This window comes from Euprymna scolopes, chromosome 41 (assembly GCF_053919585.1).
Source record: "Euprymna scolopes isolate OS-2025 chromosome 41, ASM5391958v1, whole genome shotgun sequence".
NCBI lineage: Eukaryota > Metazoa > Mollusca > Cephalopoda > Sepiida > Sepiolidae > Euprymna > Euprymna scolopes.
The window spans coordinates 18,741,701-18,765,423 of NC_136522.1; the positions used below are offsets into that span (position 1 = coordinate 18,741,701).

Genomic DNA, 23,723 nt, shown 5'->3' on the forward strand with positions numbered 1-23,723 from the left:
AGAGAGTTTTTTTTTTTTCATTTGTTTTTTATATTCTTCACTTTTTTTTTCTTCTTCTTCTTCTTCAGGAATTACCGTTTCTGTTGCCGCCAGCAATTTATACATCGTTTCTTCATTGCTTTGGTGATTCTTCACACCAATTTGATTCTGCATTTAAAGAAACGACCATTCAACTCGTATGGCTGTGGATGACAGGTCAGTGACGCAATCAATGACGCATGTCGCAAGCTCGTCAGTTGTTTTTTTTTTTATTTTTATGAGACTCATTTTTACAACTTGGTGCTTATTCAGATTGGCACTTATGGCAGCATTAAAAATTAAAAAGAATACAGAAATGTCTGTATGATATACGTACAGTCATGGAACGAAGATGACAAATTCCAAAAATCACATAATTTGATCAAGTAATTTTATTTACGAAAATCAATTTTTACTCTGTTTTGACGAGGGTGAAAAAAACGTTCAAAGAATCGATGAACAAGGGCAGACAACTCTAATGCACGTGGAAACTGCCAAAACAATCACTGATTACCCTTCTTCTTATGTTCGCTAATAAAACATGGCCTTGTCTATCTCTTATCGGTAAAAAAAAATTGCAAATTTGTTTTTCGTAAATAAAAAAAATATTTGATCAATTTTTGTGATTTTTGGAATATACAATTTTCATTCTGTGACAAGTAGGTACAATATAAAAGTTTTTCTTCATTTTTGTTCTTCGCTATAAAAAGTGCTAATCTGAATAAGCACCAAAATTTATTTATTTATTTTATTAACAACCATTTATAAAGAATAAAAACTATTTAAGGACAAGGATTAATGTGATAGATAGATTTATTGTTGAATGATGAAGAATATTATGGAAGGATTGAAAATGATGAATGGAAAAAGTAAAATTTGATTACTTATGACAATTGTTTATGACAAGTATTTGTTAACATCGGATTTGAAAATGATTATGTTGTAGTCTCCATGGAAGCAGTTCCATAGTAACGTGTCCCATGAATGGAATGATGTTATAACAGTATAAGTCTTGAATTCACAGATTCCAGTAACTATTAAAAGAGAATATTCGTATCATTGTTTTGACTCTCGAGTGTATATCTGACACAGACACAATCAATCGAGAATTACATCACTATCTAAAAACATAAGATATTAACTGATATATGTTCGAGAGTCAAAACAATGATAAGAATATTATCACAGTTAGATACAGTTAGACATAGTTAATCAATTGACACAGTTAGTCATAGTTAATCAATTGACACAGTTAGACACAGTTAATCAATTGACACAGTTAGACATAGTTAATCAATTGACACAGTTAGACATAGTTAATCAATTGACACAGTTAGACATAGTTAATCAATTGACACAGTTAGACACAGTTAATCAATTGATACAGTTAGACATAGTTAATCAATTGACACAGTTAGACATAGTTAATCAATTGACACAGACATAGTTAATCAATTGACACAGTTAGACATAGTTAATCAATTGACACAGTTAGACATAGTTAATCAATTGACACAGTTAGACATAGTTAATCAATTGACACAGTTAGACACAGTTAATCAATCAAGAACTACATCACTCTATCTAAAACCATATAAGATATTAAATGATATATACTCGAGAGTCCAAATAATAAAAAGAATATTCTCTTGTCATAGTCCTATTCATGACGCACAGGAGACTGATTGGTCTGCACTGAAAGGTGGATGACCGATCTCCGGAATTTTTAAAGCCGAGGCAAACTGATAAAGTTTTCCAAAAGGTTGGGAAGTATTTTCCACTAATGCAATGTTGAAACAGCTTTGTAAGCATAGAAGCTAGTTCCGGTTGAAGCTTTTTACATCCTATGATTAGAACACTGTCAGAGTCAGTTGCTTTACTGGAATCAAGGTTTTTGATAAGTTTGGTAACATCATGCACAGATATTTGTATGTCACATAGTGTTTTCAGTCATGGGAAGAAATACAGGGGTAGGCGGCCCTGATCACAAAGGGTAGAATTTGCTGCAAACTTTTTTGTAAAGAATTTGGCTTTGTCACATGTTGACAAAATTATCTCAGGTCCATTAAAGATGATTAGAATAGAGAATACGCCTCTAAAACTTGTATGAATCAAGCTGCTGCTCAGCTACTTTAGATTTGACGAATTGAGCATACAACTCTCCTGCATTCTTTATTACTTTTTTGCAGTGATTTTCGACAGTCCTAAAGGCGGCTTTAATTTCAGAACATTTAATTTGTTAAAGCAGTGGAAATAGTGGTTTCTGTGTGCAATGGCAGTGGCACATTCTGGAGTTAACCACGACTGGCTGTTAGGTTTTTGCTGGTATTTCTTGGAATGGATGAAGCTTCCTATACCAACAGTTAAGCAGTCAGTCAGGTCTGATACTATAGAGGACGCATTCTTTTTAAACATGGAATACAGAGGTATATCTGATGTAAATGTTCGGAAGCTATCCCAGTCAACCATAGAGTATCAATATACTGTTTGATGGAGAGGTACATTTGAGGACTTATTACTAGGGCTATGACAACAGCATATTCTTTTCATTGTTTTAACTCTTGAGTAAATATCCGACACAGTTACATACAGTTAATCAACCAAGAACCACATCAGCTTATATAAAAAAATATAAGATATCACGGATACACACTCGAGAGTTAGAACAATAAAAAGAATATGCTGTTGTCGTAGCCCTACTTATTACATTTCGTTTTTATCTTAACTGAGACAACCGAGTGATTGGAAGAGACTAGTGGAGACAGAACAGAGGATGAGCACATTTCTGTGCAAATTGTAAGAAAAAGGTCTAGGAGATGTGCATACTTGTAGCCAGTAATAATCAAGAGAAACCTTGCCTTGCCTGGAGGGGCATAGGCCATCCACAACTTTGTAGATGATTTTGTAGCAAGGAGTTTTTTTTTCAAGGTGAGAGTGCTGGCCCCACGCCCAACCTTCCCAGAAGGTACATACAGCGCCTAGCCTTCCCAAATGGTCACCCATCTGGTACTGGCCAGGCTCAATGTTGCTTAACTTCGATGATCTGGCGAGAACCGATGTGTCAACGTGATTATAATTAACAAAGAGTGTATTAACAAAAGTATGTTACAGAAGTGCACATCATTATTCTGGAACCATAACTGCCACAAATCATTACCCATGACATTTAGATGTAATTGTATTTATTGCCTCTGGGTAAGTCCATTTATTCCTGAAATGGGTAAATCAGCTTACTCTATGACAGAAGTTCAGGGAAAGAAACTCTGTTCATGTAAACATTGTTTGATATTAGTGTTATGTAGTTGATCCGGGCTAAACGATTATTATTATGATCATTATTGATGTTGTAAAATAGAATATTAGAAAAAATGCATCAAGACGAAAGGTATTTTTTAGGATAAGAATATTTATGCTTAAGCAGCTTATCCTGCCTTGACAGAGTTCAAAATAGACTTAGCTTAGTGGGGAACGCCCTTTTCTCTTCCCTGCAACCTCTTTCCCACAGAAGAAACATTGCGAGTCTGTCTCTGCTCTATCGTTATTTTCGTGGTAAGTGCTCATCTGAGCTTCAATCTATGGTCCCTTTCTACCAAACTTTCACAAAAAACACTCATCTAGTCAAAACCACTATCAATAATTTCCCACACTCTAAATGTAGATTCCATGAACAAAGCTTCTTTCTTAGAACTGCACGTCTATGGCACTCTCTTCCAATTACCCGCTTTTCAGCTGAGTACAATCTGATTGTCTTCAAGTCTATCGTAAACAAGTTTTTGATGAACCGTCCCCCAAGTAATCCAATTTACAAAATTCCCACTACTTATGTTTATTGCACTATAATCGCATTGAATAATGTATACCCATTAACCCTTATCCTCAAGTGGCCTCTGGGCCTTGATAAGTGGTGATTCCTGTGTAGAAAAAAAAGGAATGTTTGTTTTAACAAATAGGAATGTTAGCTAGATAAACAAGCATACGTGACGAAGGTGGATCGTCCAATTTGTTTCTTTGGTCATGTGGAGTTAATGATATAACGAGATAGTTTGAGAGACACATAAACATTAGTCAATAGTTGGCAGTCAGAGTTAGCAGATTCAGTCATTAGTAAGAGGGAGAGAGATGGTTCACTGACCGAAATGGCTCCAAGCAGAGAAGACTGTCGGAAAATGTCGATAGCGAAAATCTAAGACCAGCATGCAGTTTTACAAGGGAGCAAATATATAACATCAGGTTATGATGGGACAGTTTTAAATTTTTTTCCAGATTCCAATACAATTTCTGATTCTGATTCCAATTTTTAAAACAATTTCTAAATATATCATTTATATATAAATTTAGAAATTTTTTTGATAATTTACTTCAAAATTTTTTTGATAAATTTTGACTGAAAATCCTAGCCTACACCCTGGCATAGGTAATAAATGTGTCCGAAAACATAGCTTTTGCCTCAGTAATAACATTTAGATGTTATTATGATATATAAATTTTAGTTTAGCTCTTTATGACCTGAATTATGATGTAGATGATTAAAAAATATTTTTGTTAATTCTGGATAACAGCATACAAAATGTAAGCAATGAGCACTTGCAATCTCGTATCTGGCACCTGCCCAGATACTGAACTAATATGTACAAGACATTGTTTTATGGATTAGGACTAGGATTTCTACAATGGCCTCTGATTGGACAAGCCCGAAAGGAAGTTCCATGCCTGCCCCAATCAACATGGAGCTTCTAAACCAAAGATATTCAAATTAATAAACTGTGAAGTGTCATGGCTGTCTGTAATTGAAGCTGCTATACCATTTTAGAAACATAGAAGTTTTGAATTGTAGGGAGGTTGACTGGTCAAGGAAAATTGATGTAAATTTTATCCTGTTTTGATGATCCCCGATTTAATTTTTGTGTTGCAATCCATTTTGTTAGGCATCAACCCATCGCCAGGCATTTGGAAGAAATGGAACTGCAAACTGTTGGAGCCGGATGATATAATCCTTTCAGAAAGCAAGCTAGGCAGCAAAACAGCCAAGAATTGTACGTAGATTATTTTCTTTTTTTTTTTTTTTTTTTAAACATTTCTAATTTTTTTTAAGATTTAATCTTTCTCTGAGATTAATTAAGTGTTTGTGTTGATTTTTACTGACTTGTAAGGCCACAACACTGATGACAAGGGATTCAAAATTAACACTGCTGTGACACCTTTATGTCTATGGAACACGTTACTATGTAATTGCTTCCATGGAGACTACAATATAATTATCTTCAAATCCAATGTTAACAAATATTTGTCATAAGCAATTACCATAAGTAATCAAATTTTACTTTTTCCATTCATCATTCATAACTAGGGCTAGGACAACAGCATATTCTTTTCATTGTTTTAACTCTCAAGTGTGTATCCATTAATATCTTATATGCTTTTATATAGAGGGATGTGGTTCTCGGTTGATTAACTGTGTCTAACTGTGTCGGATATATAATCAAGAGTCAAAACAATGATAAGAATATGCTGTTGTCATAGCCCTAGCACTTTTCCATCTGTGGAACACGTTATTATGGAACTGTTCATCAGACTTACATTACACATTCATCGTGTCATTCTTATATCATTTCTACCCATGCAACAAATGTCCTCAACCCTCACTGGCCAGGTTACACTTTCATACATCAGCAGACATGCCTGGTTGAAATGCCCCTTGCTTGACATTGACAACAGCGTGTTGGTTAGTAATAGGCAGCGCTTCTACATTATCAGAGCGAAAATCGAAATGTTGAATTTCAAGTTAAACCAATGGCTTCTACTTAATTGTCATGTTGCAGAATTTGGCATATCCAAAACTTATGAAAAATAATAAGTTAAAAAATTAATTATTAATGAAAACAGTTTTCAAAGATAATCAGTGAAAATTGAGTTTGTTAAATTTTTTCAAGTTTTCAGAAAATATTTACCTCCCTTGTTAGAATTCGAACTCTTCTGTTTTTTTTTTGTTTTTTTTTTTAAGTAAAATTCAATTTTCGTTAATTGTCTTCAAAAACTATTTTCACTGACAATTAATTTTCTACCTCATCGTTTTTCATAATTTTTGGATATGTTCATTACTGAGATATGACAATTACAGTAGTCTAAATTTTCATATTTTGTGAAGATACCTTTTTTATCAGAGACAAATTCACTCTTCATTGTGTTCCATGTTTACAGCAATTCTCGTAGCTGCAACATTATTTTTATTTCCTTTCCAACTGTTTTTCATTCTTTCCGTTCTCTTTCTCTTCCTTTTCATGCTATTGTGAGCCTGTCTTCTAGTTTTTTCTTTCCTTTCAATACACTTTTTACCCATTTCTCAGCAACATGATTTGCTATGAGGTTTGATCCTTATTAGCGGGATTTTCGATTTTTCCGCTCATAACACTACTACCACACAAACATATTCTCAGCTTCTCTGCTCCTGATGTAACTTTGGTATGTCTAGAAGTGTAAGCCATGTTTAGTTTCAGAACAGTTTCCGATGGTTCGTTGTTCTAAACAAGTCTTGAGAGGTGACTGGTTTGCAGTAGACACAACAGTTTCTGATGGTTCGTTGTTACACACAAGTCCTGAAAGGTGACTGGTTTGCAGTAGACAGTTCCACAGAGCAAAATATTCTTACCGTGTCGAGACGGAAAAAACATGCGCAATTGCTACAGAAAAGGTTTAATATTTATGAAGCAATGCTGGTTTCTGATTGGTTGGTAGCAGAACGTGAATTAATTTGATTTCTTAGTTCCTAGCAGCATCTTTATAAATAGAATCGTCCGACTGTGTGGGATCAAACCCCATTACACATCCAAAATATTGCAACAGTATGTTTATTTCAATTTTTTCATTGTTTAAGTTGAATCTACTTGCTTAGTCTTTGACGATAGCTTCCCTTTGTAATACAATATGTTTACTGTATTTTCATGCGATTAAAAACTAGATTTGCTACGATTTCTTTAATTTGGTACTTCTTTATCACAATATGTCTGCTTTTGGTTAAGTCCAAAAATTCAGTACTCAAATTTAAGATGCTGGAAGTGGACTCGGTTTACCTAATTATAGAACAGAAGTCACTAAGCATGAAACGAAATACGAAACCAAATGGAAATATTTCTTGTTTTATCATGAAGCAAGCAAAAATAAAAAACTTTTATTTTTTTACATTTTTATAAATAATTTTTTGATATTTAAAATATATTCATATGAAAATATTTTATTTCAGAAAAGTTAACTTAAACTTTCATAGTTTACATTTCTATAAATAATTTTCTAAATATGTAAAATATATTCATATGGAAATAATGAAAAATTTTCACAAATTGTATCACATAATTTTGTCATAAATAATTTATCATAAGACAAAGTAACTACTTTCAATTGAATTATGAAACCAAAACTTTTTTTTGATAACACAAGCTTTCACACATTATTTATGACAAATTTCCATTTATACATTTTAAGAAACTTTTTTATACAAATGTTTAAAACAAATCTTTTTTTTTTTGACGTTTTTACAATTTTGAGATGAGGATTGGTTATTCTTATTATTTGGATTCATCGGACTACTATTCTCATCTTGAATGTGATTTTCATAATGCTTCAGGCAATGTCTGAGGTTACATCTACCAAAACGTTGTAAAAATCACACTCGATAAAAACAGTAGTCTGACGAATCCAAGTAATACAATTTTTTTTAACATTTCTTTTTCACAAGTGTTTAAACCAAAATAAATATTTATAGAGCTGTAAAACATAGATGTATTATTTCAAAAAGACACTATTTATAGAAATGTAAATAATAAAAATTAACATTTTGTTTGTGTTAACACAAGTGTTTAAACTAAAAAATATTTATAGAGGTGTAAAAAATAGATGTATTATTTCAAAAAGACACTATTTATAGAAATGTAAATAATAAAATTTAACATTTTTTTTTCCGTGTTAACACAAGTGTTAAAACCAAAAAAATATTTATAGAGGTGTAAAAAATAGATGTATTATTTCAAAAAGACACTATTTTTAGAAATGTAAATAATAAAATTTAACATTTTTTTCGTGTTAACACAAGTGTTAAAACCAAAAAAATATTTATAGAGGTGTAAAACATAGATGTATTATTTCAAAAAGACACTATTTATAGAAATGTAAATAATAAAATTTAACATTTTTTTTTCCGTGTTAACACAAGTGTTTAAACCAAAAAAATATTTATAGAGGTGTAAAACATAGATGTATTATTTCAAAAAGACACTATTTATAGAAATGTAAATAATAAAATTTAACATTTTTTTCGTGTTAACACAAGTGTTAAAACCAAAAAATATTTATAGAGGTGTAAAATGTAGATGTATTATTTCAAAAAGACACTATTTATAGAAATGTAAATAATAAAATTTAACATTTTTTTTTCCGTGTTAACACAAATGTTAAAACCAAAACATTTTTTTATAGAGGTGTAAAACATAGATGTATTATTTCAAGAAGACACTATTTATACAAATGTAAATCATAAAAATTCTCATCAAATTTTTTTCATAATAACACAAGTGTTAAAACAAAAAAAAAGCTATTTATAGAAAATTTATAAAAAAACAACCAGGACCCGTTTCCGGGTGTTTCCCAAGGATCTATAAAAGAATGTTAAGTGTAGAAAATATTAAATAATCATTTTGAATTGCTTTTGTCTCAATTGTTTCATTGTGTGTCTCCCATGCTCCTATTCTGAAAGCGTAGCAGTCGTAATCATACTGATGTAAGTAATCTCCATAAAAAATAATTTGACTGCAAAAATTTCGCTTTAGAAAATGACTTTGTAGCTTTTCAAACATCCATCCATCCATAGCCTTGTGTCCCTGGAGGGGCATAGGCCATCTACAACTTTTTTGTAGATGTTTTTATAGCAAGGAGTTCTTTTTACAGAGTGAGGGTGCTGGCCCCACGCCCAACCTTCCCAGAAGGTACATACAGCACCTCGCCTTCCCAAATGGTCATCCATTTAGTACTGGCCAGGCTTAAAGTTGCTTAACTTCGGTGATCTGGCGAGAACCGGTGTGTCAATGTGATTGTGCCGTATGGTTTTCAAACAAAATTACAGTATGATTGCATTAGTTTCATATCATTTCTCCATCGATCTGTGTAAATATTTGTGTTGGGTTGATTAATCAGAATCAAAATTGGGAATCGGAAAAATCAGAGCTTTTTGGGGTATCGAAATTGGTATCAGAATCAGGAAAATTTGAGCCTGTTTTCCGATGCCAAAACCGATTCCTTTAATTATCTATTTTATTTAATTTTGTTTTTATAAAACGTCTTCCATTGCTTGAAGTAATAATAAAATAATAAATATTTATTGATTTAAGCTTCCAGTAAGATTAAAATCTCTAGACCACACCCTCACAAGTGTGTTTTTACGTTTGAGAAAATACACGCGCATTCAAGATATGCTTTTACACTAATCGGGACAAAATAACAATTTATAGTAAAATATTTAGAGATTTGTAAAGAAATCGGAATCAGTAATTGTATCGGAATTGGAAATTTTGTACGGAATCGGTAATTGTATCGGAATCGGGGAAAAATATTGGAATCGTCCCATCACTATTAAATATATTCCGATTTGAATAGCTACGGTAAATTTCCATCCGCAGTTATTATATCATGCAAGTAATATTTAGAGGGAGTCACATAATTGTCCGTCTCTAAATAATTAGTGCTCATTCCGACTCATTATACACTGGGGGCAAAAACTACACAATGAATGACGACCACTCTTATTTCTTTCGAACATTACCAGTTGTTATGCTTTCGCCACACCTACAGACACAATGATTGGCCCGTTGCTCTCTACCACAAATATTTCCCAGTGATATGATTGGCCAACTTTTAGGATTGGGGGTGGGGTCCGTTTATTTTATAACATTTGCTGAGAGAACATTACTTTGTAAATTTCCTAGAAACATCAAATTCCTGTACTTTCACCTAACTATTTATGGTTTCCATAAAAAATTATTAATCTTTTCTTATAAAAATAACCTTATGCTTACATTCAACAAACAAACGTTTAGTGCCAATCTTCTTAAAATAAACAAAAAAAATTCAAATTTTTCTTGAATTAATACTGTACTTTCACCTAACAATTTATAGATAAATAAACAAAAATAGGTGTTTATGTATTTATGCATGTTAACAGTGGCTTTTGAAATAATTATTATTTCAGCACGGTAACAGAAGTTGATAAGTACCAAAAAATATTCATCTTTTCTTGTCAAAAAACAAACAAAACTTAAAGAAAGATTGACATGGGATTATCTCCCTTCCATCACCAAAATTTTTTAACAGTGTACAATGTTTGTTTTTTCTACAATTAAAGGCTCCCAAATGCTATTAATTTCTAGGCTTGCTCTGCTTAGTAATTTTTCTTTTTTTAGCATATGTGTTGCCTCCATGATGAAAGGGAGATAATCCCATGACACTCTTTATTAGAGTTGCCCCTCCCTTTGTCAACCAATTTTTTTCACAAATGCAAAACAATAACCATAAAATAGAGACTAACTCAAATAATACAAAAATATCTACAGAGCCAGTAACTTTTCTTTTTCCTTTCCAAACAACAACCAACATGGCTGAGGACGATCGAAGGTTAATCCGACCAAAGCATTGCACAAATAACACTCAAGATGAGAACAATAGTTCGATCAATACAAGTAATATTTCTTTTTTTTTTTTGCAGTGAAACTCACCCTGTTTGTTCCATGTTATTTTTTTTTTTTTCAAATTTTTACCTGTTTCACTCAGAGATAAATAAATTGTTGTTTTTCTTAAAATCGAATGGCTCTGCTTTACTCTTTTGTGATTCTGAATTAGCTGGCTATCTAGGCAAGATGTTGAAATAGCATTTTGACAATGGCAGCACTCAAGATGAGAACAACAATTCAAATAATTGAAATAATACAAAATATCAATCCTCATCTCAAAAATTAAAAAAGATATTAGCACTATCTCGCATTCTTGTTATTTAAAAAAAAAAAAGACAAACCTGAGTGTAAATTCAATTTTTAAAAAATTTCTCCGGCTCCAACTATTAAAACATTGAATTTGCTCTGGCAATCAATGAGGCTTGAGGACATATGTTGCATGGAAAGAAAACATATAAGAATGGTACGATGGATGCTTTGTTTGTGAGTCTTGAAGACAGTCTTATTCTGATGATCTTAGAAGAAGATTAAATTTAGACAGGATAGAGAAATGTGTGCAGAACAGGAGACTTTGATAGTATGGCCACATTGTACGAATGGATAAGAATTCTTGGTTTAGCAGGGTCAGTTGGCAGCAGAAGCCCAAGGAAAACATGGGCATAAACGATAAGGATAAACTTGAGAGAAAGAGGGGTAAATAAAGGCCTATCCAGAGATAGCTTAGCTTATAAATCAATTTCTAAAGGTCATTCAACACATGCCAGCATGTAAAATGGATGTTAAACTGATGATAGTGATGATGATGATGATAATGATGATGATGACGATGGTGGTGGTGATGATGATGATGATGATGATGATGATGATACTAAGTGGTGAACCATTGATATAAAAAAATCTCCCTCCCTCTTTCACCTCCTCTCTTCAACCTTTAAAATGTTAGTGCTCATATGTGTTGACCTTGAGTCAAAATTGAATTTTCCATTAAAGCAAATGTATTTAAATTTTTTGCTTTGCAATTCTCCAGGGCACCCGCAGGAGTCAGAGGATGAGTCGGACCTTCCGAGGGAGCAGCGCAGGAAGAAACCCTCTACAAGCAGGGAAGCGGTCCAGCAGCTAGCCGTTGCTGATGAAACATTGAGGTCCACAGCTTCTTTTCTTCCGAAATATTTAACTAGAAAAGACAACTTCGGAAGGGATGACGGCTTAAATGTGGTGAAAAACTTTTCGAATTTAGAGAAAAAAATCACGGTTTGTCCATTTTTTTTTTGTTTTTATAACAATTTAAAAATGCTGCAAAAACATGCGAGTCATCAACATCGAAATCTAGCGAGTGATACTATTTTCTTCTCACTACTAGCTCTTTCTCACAGAAGAGATGTTGTTTGTCTTTCTCTATTTTTTCCATGGCAAGTGTTCGACTGAGCTTCACTCTACGGTAACCTCCACTCCACTCTGTAAAACAAAAACTCGTCTAGCTACATCCACTGTCAATAGTTTCCCTTTCTCTTGTGACCCCATGTGGTCCCAACGACAAGTCGCCTATCCCAAATGTTGTGTGTCGTGGCTTCATCCTTTATCTTCATCTTCTAGTTCTGCCCATGTTGTCATCTTGTTCACTGGCAACAGTCGATAGGGACGCATGGGTCCACAAGTGGAAAAATAAAACAAAACAAACACGGGAAAAACACAGACGCCAATGCTTCACATATGTTTTGATCAGACTCTGATGTTTCTACATGCTATTTCACATGCACGTTCTCTCAAGGCTAGGTGCATCTATTAACGTCATCAGTTTATCTTCCCATCTCCCTCGAAGAACATCCGAGCAACAAACTGCTCTCGGGTGTATCCAAAATCCAACTGTCCACCTCGGAATTCAGGTCTCAACTAACTAAGTGTCCGACTGGCCCCATCTCCATCAAGTGTCGTTCCTGAGGTCTACATTTATATCTACTTTCGGGGCAGTGTGCGTTTATTGCCATCAGTTCATCTCCCTATCTCTCTTGAAGAACCTCCAAGTGACCAACTACTTTTGGCCATATCCAAAATCCAACTGTTCACCTCCTTGTTCAGGCTTTAAATGGCTAAGCAACTGACTGACCCCCTTCTGTCAAGTGTTGTTCCTATTGTTTGATCCTTAGTTCATTGTTCAGTCCTTTTGCTATCATCATTCGTCACACCTTGATTTAAACCCTACCCTTGTTTCTCTTTGTCTGCATTAAGAACAAACTAGACTACCCGTGACCTGTTGGGTTAATATGTTATATTAGCTATGGAATTAATGTACGAGCATGACACTTGTGACTTAAAGAAAATAGTTTTTTGTGACATAACAGAAACATTTCTATGAAAGTATATTAAAACGAAAAAAAGAATATAGATTGATTTCTATGAGTCGTTCTGTTTATAATTGTTTATTTAAAAAAAAAAAAACTTACAGCCATTGAATTATAAGTGGTTGGCCATACTTATAGGTAAATGTGCACTGAACAGATACCATAATACTTAAAGTTAAATTAAAATTTTGATATGTCTTTTAATTTAAATGCGAAAAAAACAACTGGGATGCTGAAAACGTACACAGTAAAACAATACGTTTTATTGTCGCGTTGATTATTTATTTGTAACGCAATTAAAAAAAAAACATATTTTCAGGGTTATTTATTTATGTTGGTAGTGTAGAAAAAAATGTATAAATGTTTTTTAAGAAAGATGTATTAAAAAATGGAGAGTAAATTTTCTTAGAACCGCTTGCCTGTGGAACGCAATACCATGTAACTGCTTTCAAGCTGACTACAACATGGTCGTTTTTTAAGTCCAATGTAAACAAATTCTTGTTGAACCGCTTTCTACTCTAACAGTTTCTTCCGACTGCTAGACTTTGGAATTCCCTTCTCGTTTTCTGTTTCCCTGACCGTTCTAACCTGCAGAAGTTTAAATGTAACGTGAACAGACATCTCGCTGCTCAACTCCCCACAGTCCCAAATATTAGTCCCTTATGTTCCAAGTGTGGCAATGAGCCTCGTTTAAGGTGAAAAAGAATTTTAGAGTTTGTGCTTTTGGGACACACCCTAAGTAAAAAAATAATTCAACACAAACCACTGAAATAACGAACACAACACTTCATAAAACGTAACAAAGAAAAAAGGGTTTATTATTCTGGCATGGTGGACCGTTAATGTTCGCAGGAAGATATTGTTTCGGATTAAACCTGGCCTCTGACCACCTTGTGCTATCACGGTAGTTATTCCCCGTGGGAATTGTTGATACCAGATTAGGGGCAGAGAGAAAGAGTAAAGGTCTGATCTGGTTGGTGTCTCTCTCGGTAAGAGAGTTTTTTTTCTTTCAAACCGGGAGCTATCAGAGTTCCCTAGGGGATAGAAAGGATCAATGCGCTGCACCCCTGATTGGTCAGTATGTGGCCGAATCACACAGGGGGAGGGGCATTGATTCGCAAGAGAAAAGTTCCATTTGTTTCTGCTACAGAATTTTAAAAAAAGAAGAAAAAAAAAGCATCTATTGCGTGCAACATGTACCATTCATATGCATCACTAAAACATGCAGTCCAGTGCATGTTTACATTATATATCTATACGTTACTTAAAAAAACATAGTACTGCTTAGTATTGATGACTATGTTTCCTGATACCGATTCTTATAAATCTCAATATTTAACTAAAAAAAATTTTTTTTTTCAATTACTGCAAAAACACGTTAAATGTACATGTATTGCCTCAAACATAAAAACACTTGGGGGGTGGGGGGCGTGATTTATAGATTTTAGTTTTACTGGTAGTTTAAAATTAATTAACATTTATTATTTTATTATTACTACCAACAGTGGAAACAAAATCAAATAAAAAAAGATAATTAAAGGAATCGTTTTTGGCATTGGAATATATAGTCGCTAAATCAGATGTATCTTGCATTGTTGGATTTGAGTGGGTATATACACTGAATGGCCATACTGCATATGTATGTGATGAAGAGTTCATCTGAATGTGTGTACGTGTCACTAAATGTCTATGGTGGTTCTTCAGTATCTGAACCCTAAGTTATGTTGTTGCAGTCTATTGATGTTCCGTGATCGTCTAGGTGTGTGGTCTTAATGTATAATTAACTCTTTTCTTTAACCCTGCAGTATCGTTAGTAGCGTCTCTTTTAGTGTGTGCGTGTGCTGACATATAACACGAATAGATAAACGTAGCATACCTGGTTCTGCTGCTCAGCTTCTTTTCGGGAGGTTCTTCTCTCCTAGTCCTCATCTTGAAGGAGTTGATTCTCTTTACAAAAAGACGCATGCGATTAGCTCAAGACGATGGGTTGGTCCTTTATAGTTGTTTATTCGCTTCCAGGCATTACGTCTAGCAGAGGAGCGATCGATGATCTTTACTCATCCCATGTCTGAGACGCCCCCCCCTCCCTTTGAGAGGAGATCCCTTTCAGACCATCTTCTTCTGTTGACATCCTCAATTCAACCCTAACTATTTTCTCAGCTAACTAGACCATGTGATCACATACACATACTTCCGGTCCACTATTTTTAGAGCTTCCAGTGCAATTGATCAGTCACCAAGTTTGATGTGACTTTGATACGTTTTAACAATATATCAAAACACAGTTCACACCTCCCCGTCAGATAAATAAAAAGATAGATAACTAGATCGATAGATATATTGATAATACACATAAATAGATCGACAGACATGACTAATAATTTCTTGTGTTCCCAATTACATAGGCATAAATTTTTTCCTATTCCAATACTCCCAAAAGTTCCAATTCCGATTGCGATTAATCATCGCAAAACTACTACCAAGTAATACAAAGGCATAAGTCTTTTCTTTTTCTTTTCAGACAAATGAAATTTTGGTAAGAACAACTTTCAACCTGAATGGTTCATGCCCTTTGGTGCAACACTTCTTGCGGGCACAGAATGCTGAACTGCATGCTGGTACTGTCACTCGAGTGCAAAGGACACAAATAAAATCAATGCAACCTGTCATGAAATGTGAAAAGAGTGCTCAGGGTCATCGACCTTGTATCAGACTAGCCGACACATGTGCAAAAAACTAAACAATATGGACTGTGCTAGAACTAACTTTTTGTCAGCATATTTGACTGGTCCAAACTAGGGCTAAGTCGGAGGCAATTTTTTTTTTTTTGATTCAAGTTTAGTCACTAATGTTTACAGTGTAAATAGCTTGATTTTTCTGTCATAAAATGTGAAAGGAATGCTCGGGGTCATCGACCTTGTGTCAGACTAGCCGACACATGTGCAAAAAATCTAAACAATATGGACTGTGCTAAAACTAACATTTGGTCAGCATATTTGACTGGTCCAAACTAGAGCTAAGTCGGAGGCAGTTATTATTTTTTGACTCAAGTTTAGTTTTCAATGTTTGAAGTGTAAATAGCTCGATTTTTATCAAAGTTATCGCTATGATTAAGACTAGCATCACAAGTGCATTTGTGAAGTACTATTTCTGCACAAGCAGTAGGGTCCAGTGTATAAAATAAACAGTAGGTTATTTGTTAAGTGATTGGTGTGAGTGAAATGAATGCTTTTGTTTATAGCAAAATTGAATCATAATACTTGACTTTTTTTCCATTTTAAGCTTTAATTCAAGCTATTATATATAAATATTTTTATAAAATCAATCCTAAATTCGCTAGAATGCAATGTAGACTAGAATGTATTGTAAAATAAATCACTGCAGGAAGGTATGTGTAACTTCTTCCTGTTGTTGGTTCACAACGAGAGCAGGCAATCCATCGATTTGAATAAAAAATGAATAATTCACAGATTTTGATGACAATCAAAAGTATTGGAAGTATAGAATATTCGTTGATCTTTATTAAATCCCTGGCAACGTTGTGTCTGCTTGCTAGTTTATATATATATATATATATATATATATATATATATATGTTTACAAAATGGTTATCAATTTTTTATTCATTTATTAAAAAATTTAAAAGTACAATTTAAAAAAATGTTCCTTGTTTAGTTTAATGAAGACATTAAAAAATAAAAATATTGAAAAAAAATTATATTGTATGGAATTAAGTTCTCATAAAAAAATTTCACTTAATTTGACCAAGTAGGTTTTTTTTTGTTTTTTATAAAGGAAAATAAAATTTTAATAAGATCAATCATATCCTGGCCATCTTGCTTATTTCGCAGACGAGGAGGAAGGTGCCTTTAAACGAAAACGTGATTAACAAACGACAAAATGAAAAAGGGATTAAAAAGGACAAATAAACCCTGTAAAATAAGTGAAAAACAAAAAATATTTATCTAGGTATTTTTTTCTGCCCATGTTTCAAAATAATCTTGCCAAATTTTGACAAAGTTTAAGTGGTGATTGGAGTTATCTCTCTTGGTGCCACCCTCCTCGTCCTCGAAATAGGCAAGATGGTGGGATACGATCAATCTCATAAAAATTTGATTTTCTTCTGTAAAAAAAAGAAAAAAAGCTACTTGATCAAATTAAGTGAAAATTTTTTTATGAGAACTTAATTCCATAATGGGTACGCACAATATAAGTTTTTTTTTTTTTTTCAATATTTTCATTTTTTATGTCTTGATTAAACTAAACAAGTACTGAAAAATTTTTTTTTTTTAAATTCATTTCATTTTGCAGCTGATGGGAGATTGCCAGAGTCAAAGTTGCTTGAATAACGCTTCATTATCATCAGCAGCAGCAATTGGTTGTATATTAATTTAGTCATACATATTTAGTAACCCCCCCCCCTCAATCACAAAGTTTCATGTAACCTGCCAGAATATGCCGACAATAACACAGTTCATATTCTGCATAAGTATCAACCTTTTAAAGGCAGATGCACCTGTGCAGGTCGCAGAATGCAGAATGCATAACTAGGATATTCAAAAGATCAAATGACTTTACGTGGTGATATGAAAAAGAAGACCGTAAAATATCTAAGCAGTCTCATCTAGCTTCCAACAGAACAGACCTCTACAACCAACACTACTCCGGCTTAGCCCTAGTTTGGACGAGTCAAAAGAAGACTAGAAAGTGGATCTTGGCTTTCCTTTCAGCAACTGCGTAACTCTCACTTTCCTTTGTCCTTTAGTCCTTATATTGCATGAGTGATGTTTCTGACAAAGAGAGAAGAATTGCTGTTTTCTAGATCAGAATCAATTCCATCTAGCAATTGTCGTTGGTAAGTTTTTGACCTTGAAGTAATATTTTTTTTTTTAGTTAGCACGAAAGATATTGTCTCCGCGTTTTGGAAGCTGGGAGAAACGTGACTTTAGCATAATGCAGAAAATTACATCTTGCAGCTCTGATGCTAAGTCAAGAATAGAATTACATCAAATATATAATCTATTGTTGTTTGGTTTCCTCTGGAGGGAGATGACCTTGAATAATGAGAAGAGACAAAGGCACAATGGAGAGAGAGGTATGTTCTTTGCCTGTGCACTACATAGACAGAATGTTAATAAACTGTTTTATTATATGCGAAACACACACACATACATCCGACAATAGAAAATTTTAACCACTAGGCGTCACACTGTATATAGATCACAACGTTAAAGAGGCATCTGCTATACCAGCAGACAATACAACACTTACACCAAGTGGCTTCATGCATTGTCTGAAGCGATTTTTATAAAAAAAAAAACATGAAGGGTCTATCGGGCATGTGTACACAGTGTGATGACGTATGAAAGTGAAAGCTAGCCAGTAATAGCTATTTAATGTTAGTTGTAAAGACATGATCAGATTTGATGACCTCAAGAGAAAATTAAATCTGGACAGTATAAAGAGATGTGTGAAAAACAGGAGACTTTGATGATATGGCCACATTTAAAGAATGGATGCGAGTTTTTGGGTTAGTAGATGTAGAACAGTTGAGGTAGCAGGGTGACTTAGCATGGGTAGATCAAAGTATATGTGAGAGGAATTAATAAAATTGGACTTGTGAGAAAGAGCGATAAATTATGATATCTGGCCAGGGGGTAGGTTGCTTTGGAAGACGAAGATATTAGTTAGGCTATGCAGTTTATAAAGATCTGGCTAAAGATAGGTTAGTTTGTAAGTCAATTTCTAAAAGCCGTCCAATACATGCCCGCATGTAAAAAAATGGACGTTAAACCAAATATAATAATGAATGACTAGTTGAAACATGAGCAAAGTTTCTTTATTTCCTAGAACTAACCAGCTGTGAAACATGGTGCTATGAGGGTTGCTTCCCAACTAACTACAACATAGTCATTTTCAAGTCTAATGTAAACAAATTCTTGCTGAACTGCCATCCTAAATAATCATATTCTGCCCAAACACCATCACCATCATTGCCAATCATCACAGTGTTGTCTTGTCGTCCACCTGAGAATCATTTAAATCTTGCCCTCAAATGGCCTTTGGGACTTGGTAAGTGATGACACTTTAATTAAAAAAAAAAAAAAAAAAAATTTGTGCTATCCTCTGACTCTCTCCCCACACAGGGGACCATGGCCTACAGGTTGGGAAATCCATTTTGATTTCAGCTTGTTTTGCCATTGGCTACTAACATCCCTAGAAAATGACTTATAAAGAAAATTGGTCATATTTCAGGCTATGCAGTTTATAAAGACCTGGTCAGAAATAGGTTAGTTTGTAAGTCAATTTCTAAAAGCCGTCCAACACATGCCAGCATGTAAAATGGACGTTAAACCATAAATGACTGAACAATGATGAAGCTATATTTCTAATATTCAGTTTGAGTCATAACACTCTATAGAACAAGTCACTTCATGGCAACATTGAGAAGCATGACTGGAAAGCCTATTGACAATTATTTGTTAAGGAAAGATTTTTGAATGAAATTAAGGCGACTATATTTGAAAATACACAGTAAACATTTTTGCTTGTTAAAAACAGGCAAAAGTTAAAGCCCATTTAAATTAGAATGAGTGATGTCTGCCAAATTGATGGTGGAATATGGTTAAATTTGTGCTCAGTTTTGCATTAAATACTAATCCCTATTAGTCTTTAACTCTACATCAGACATATACCATAATACTTAGTTTGCTGCACTTCATCCAAACAAAGGCCCATACCAAATTTTAGCTAGATCTGTCCAGTACTTTCCGAGAAAATATCTGGACTAAAATGTATTATTGTGTATCGAACGGATACCATAATACTTAGTTTGCCGCACCTTATCACAACAAAGGTCCATCCAGATTGGCCCTGTAGTTTCCAAGAAAAAGTGGAACACACAGACAGACAAAGAGAAAGAGAAATATATAGATAACATTTTGACTCGTACTTAAGGATCAGAAGAAAGATAAATAATTTAAAATACATGTGTGGATCAAATCTTTTAATAAAGATCTTAATTAAAATTAAATATATACATACTAGCATTTCACCCCAAAAAAAAAAAAAAAAAAAAAAAAAAAAAGCAACCAATTTTTTTAACTTTGACCCCTATTATGACACCTTAACATTTATTGTTTTGGGCTCAAATCAAGTTATTAAGTTATATATGTCCAAGGAACCTATATCCAAAATTTCAAGTGTTTAGACCCAAAATTGGCGGAGGAGTTTGGTAGAGTTCTCAAAGGTCAAATCGTTGAACTTTGGCCCCTTAACAGCCAAATGTCTGTCCGAAAACGGATTACAAAGATTTTCCCAAATCTCACTACCCTGTATATCAAATTTCGAGTCTGTAGACTTAAAATTGACAGAGCTAGTGCGTAGGGAAATGCACACAGATACGTTCACTTTTATAGATATAATATTTTTAAAATATATTTATCCACTGACATGTGATTCGTCGTCTATGAGTCATCAGAGTGGCTGAATCTAACGAGATTCTAAATCGAGACCCCATGGTAATGAACCTGACTGCTTTATGCTGCTCCCTATGTGGGGGGTACCAAATTGGTTGAAGGCAGCGTTGTTTCCAGCTCGCATTTAGGAAAAAAATGCACTTTCGTAGATAGTTGAATTCATTCAAAACGTGTCGCAAAAACAAAACAAATAACATCTAACTAAATAAATCACAATATATCCTAACAGTCAGCGAGATAGGCCAGCGGATAAAGAGGTCAGGCTCGTTACCGTGGAGTCCCGATTTCAAATCTCGCTAGATTCAGCCACCCTGATGAGTCGTAGATGACGAAACACGTGTCAGTGGATAAATATATTTTTAAAATATTATATATACCGCTCCCCATGTGTGGGTACCAAATTCGTTTAAAGGAGGGTTGTTCCCAGCTCGCATTTAGGTAAAAATGCACTTTCGTAGATAGTTGAATTCATTCAAAACGTGTTGCAAAAACAAAAAGCATCTATATATATATATATATATATATATATATATATATATATATATATATATATATATATATATACATACATATATATTTATTTTGACAAGCTGGCAAAAATCATGGAAACAACAATTAAAACAAACAAAAAAAAACATTTATCGATTGGCAATTTTATTAAAAAAATATTTGTTACCAAAGATATTATCAAACAGGAAAAAAAAAAATGTAGAATGTTTTATAGAGCACCCAGAGAATGCTGTCTTTCCTCTAAAATTAAAACACCTGTGGTACATTTTTGCTGGTTCCCATGGAGATCATGACCTGGCACCGAGATTAAAAACTCCTCTAATTGTGATTCTTGTTGATGATGCTTTATGCCAAAATCTCCTCACATCCTCTTTTGCTCAAGTGAGGGTCAATCATCCAAAGATCAGCAGCCACAATGCATCCAGCATTAACTTGAACTCTTTGGAAGCCTGCAGGCTGATCACAGTAATAATCTATATGTCTAGAAAAGTGAGAGGGGACACTTCTCAACCTATATACTCGACGAATTTTTGATCTACAGACTTGAAATTTGGTATACCATTCATTGCATTCACACCTGTGGAAAATCTTTTTAATCTGTTTTCATCCAGAAAAAAGGGCTACTAAGGGGTGAAAATTGAAAAATTGGTACGTGGAGGTGATCGGATTTTTTATCTATCTTCAACTGTTTCACGACCATGCATACACAGTCCTGAAGCATAAGTTTCCTTATGTTAAGTATAAGTTTGTTCGAAAGGACTTTTTAAAGATCATGTCAAGCTGGTCTAATGGTTATCATACTTGATTTACTGTCTTTAGGTTTTGGTTTCAATCTCAGCTCAAGAATTTTTTTTTTTTTTCTTACAAGAAGTGAACTATTTAGTACTTGTATGCGCATGTTTCAGTTTCTTTCCGTTTTTTTTTTCACTTCATTTTTAAAGGAAATTAACGTTACATTTAATGTCTACGGTATTTCTGTTTATAATAACTAAGAATTCTGCATTAATTAAAATATAATATTTATGCAGACGTTGGCTCTCTACGGTTCCAAAGCCGGGCAGAGGTTTAGTTGGCCAAAACGTGATGAAACGACAACAACTATAGAAGGCTGCGGATGCAGTTAGGAAATTCATCACAATTAACCACCTGATGAAGGCCAGAAGAATAGTTGGCCGAAACGTTGTGAAACAACTACTAGACGATGAGGATAATAGTCCAGAATAAATAAACGTAAAAGTAATAGAAAATTAAGTTTGATATTAAAAGGCTAACAATTACCCTCACCCTCACCGTATTGACCGTCTTAATTACTTTTAATTCTTTTTACAAATCTATTTAAAAAAAAAAAAAAAGGTTTGGTCGTTTTGTTTTACGGTATATCAACCCTTTTCGATCCATTTAATGCTGAATCCAGTAATTTTGGAAAACGATTTTATACCTCAACTTTTTTTTTTATATTTTCAAATATTTATTCATGGAGTTTGGTTTGGTTGCTTTGCTTTATGGCATATCAACCCCATTTTAGATTATTTAATGCCGTATCTGATCATTTTGGAAGAAAGATCTCATGCTTCAAGTTCTTTATGTCTTTAAATATTTATTCATGGTGTTTGGTTTGGTTGTTTTGTAGCGGAAAATGGTTTTTGTTTTTGGGTTTGCAGAACATGATAAAGTTTTGCAAAAAGAAAAGAAAAAGCAACATTCAGCATTCCTATCCCGTCGCAATTAACCACCTGAAGTGTTTGGTGCTTTTTAGGTCCGGAAGCCAGTATCTTCAGACTGACTTGATCTGGTAGCACCATCATTTAAAAGAGAAAGTTTGCCAATGTCATGCCAGAATCAAAAAAATTGGTTCCTACTTTCCGATGCCAAAACGATTCTTTTAATTTTCTTTTTTTTTTTTTTTTTTTTATTTCATTTTGTTTAAAGCAAAATCATCCATTGCTGGTAATAATGATAAAATAATAAATATTCATTGATTTTAAAATACAAGTAAAGTTAAAATCGATAGATCATCCTCCACAAGAGCAATTTTACGTTTATGAAAATATCTGCACATTTAACTTTTTTTTTTTTTTTTTTTTTTTTTTTTTTTTTTTTTTTTTTTTTTTTTTACAGAAATCAGGAAAAATAACTCTATAGTTAAATATTGAGATTTATAAAGAATTGGAATTGGGAAAAATATTGGAATCATTCCATCACCACTAGAAACTACGTTACAAACCTGCAACCAATCACTCCACATACAAGTGCCCAGATCTCGATTTGTACATTGTCTTTTGCAAGTTTAGAACTTAAGATGGCGGCCATAAACTATGCAAATGAAACTAAACCGTTTCTAAATTTTTGAGATTATTTGAGTTCTTTGAACCACTGATCTTATCTTGAGTGTTATTTTTACGTTTTGACTGATATAACCTCCAAACTTCTTCAGATGTATCTTGTTAAACTTGTGAATCTGCACAAAATCTCGAACAGAACCCTTAATTTAATCCACTTTCATACTGTCAGCCATGACGAAGTAGATGTCCTAAGTAATTCGCAATTGTATTTTGAGTGCCGTTCACACTGAGGACTGAACCAGAATAACGTCACTTGGAATTGAATTTTACTTAGTACTTTATCTGTTACGCCACACGTCCTACTAAGTGTATTCATACGTATAATTT

General features: G+C 33.6%; 1 protein-coding gene across 5 annotated transcripts in view; it reads left to right on the top strand.

Moving 5' to 3' along the window:
• Positions 1 to 16,655, top strand: part of LOC145266375 (uncharacterized) — a 57,335-nt gene extending 40,680 nt beyond the window's left edge. For 3 of the 5 annotated variants that reach the window (XM_080122005.1, XM_080122004.1, XM_080122007.1), the window contains 4 exons: positions 69 to 195; positions 4,944 to 5,051; positions 11,755 to 11,978; positions 15,588 to 16,651. In XM_080122005.1, coding sequence (XP_079978131.1) covers positions 69 to 195; positions 4,944 to 5,051; positions 11,755 to 11,978; positions 15,588 to 15,806 — 678 coding nt within the window. In that variant the 3' untranslated portion in view covers positions 15,807 to 16,651. Of the gene's footprint in view, positions 1 to 68; positions 196 to 4,943; positions 5,052 to 11,754; positions 11,979 to 15,587 lie in introns of all 5 variants that reach the window. The other 2 variants (XM_080122003.1, XM_080122006.1) reach the window with 2 other exon arrangements.
• The last annotated feature ends 7,068 nt before the right edge of the window (positions 16,656 to 23,723 follow it).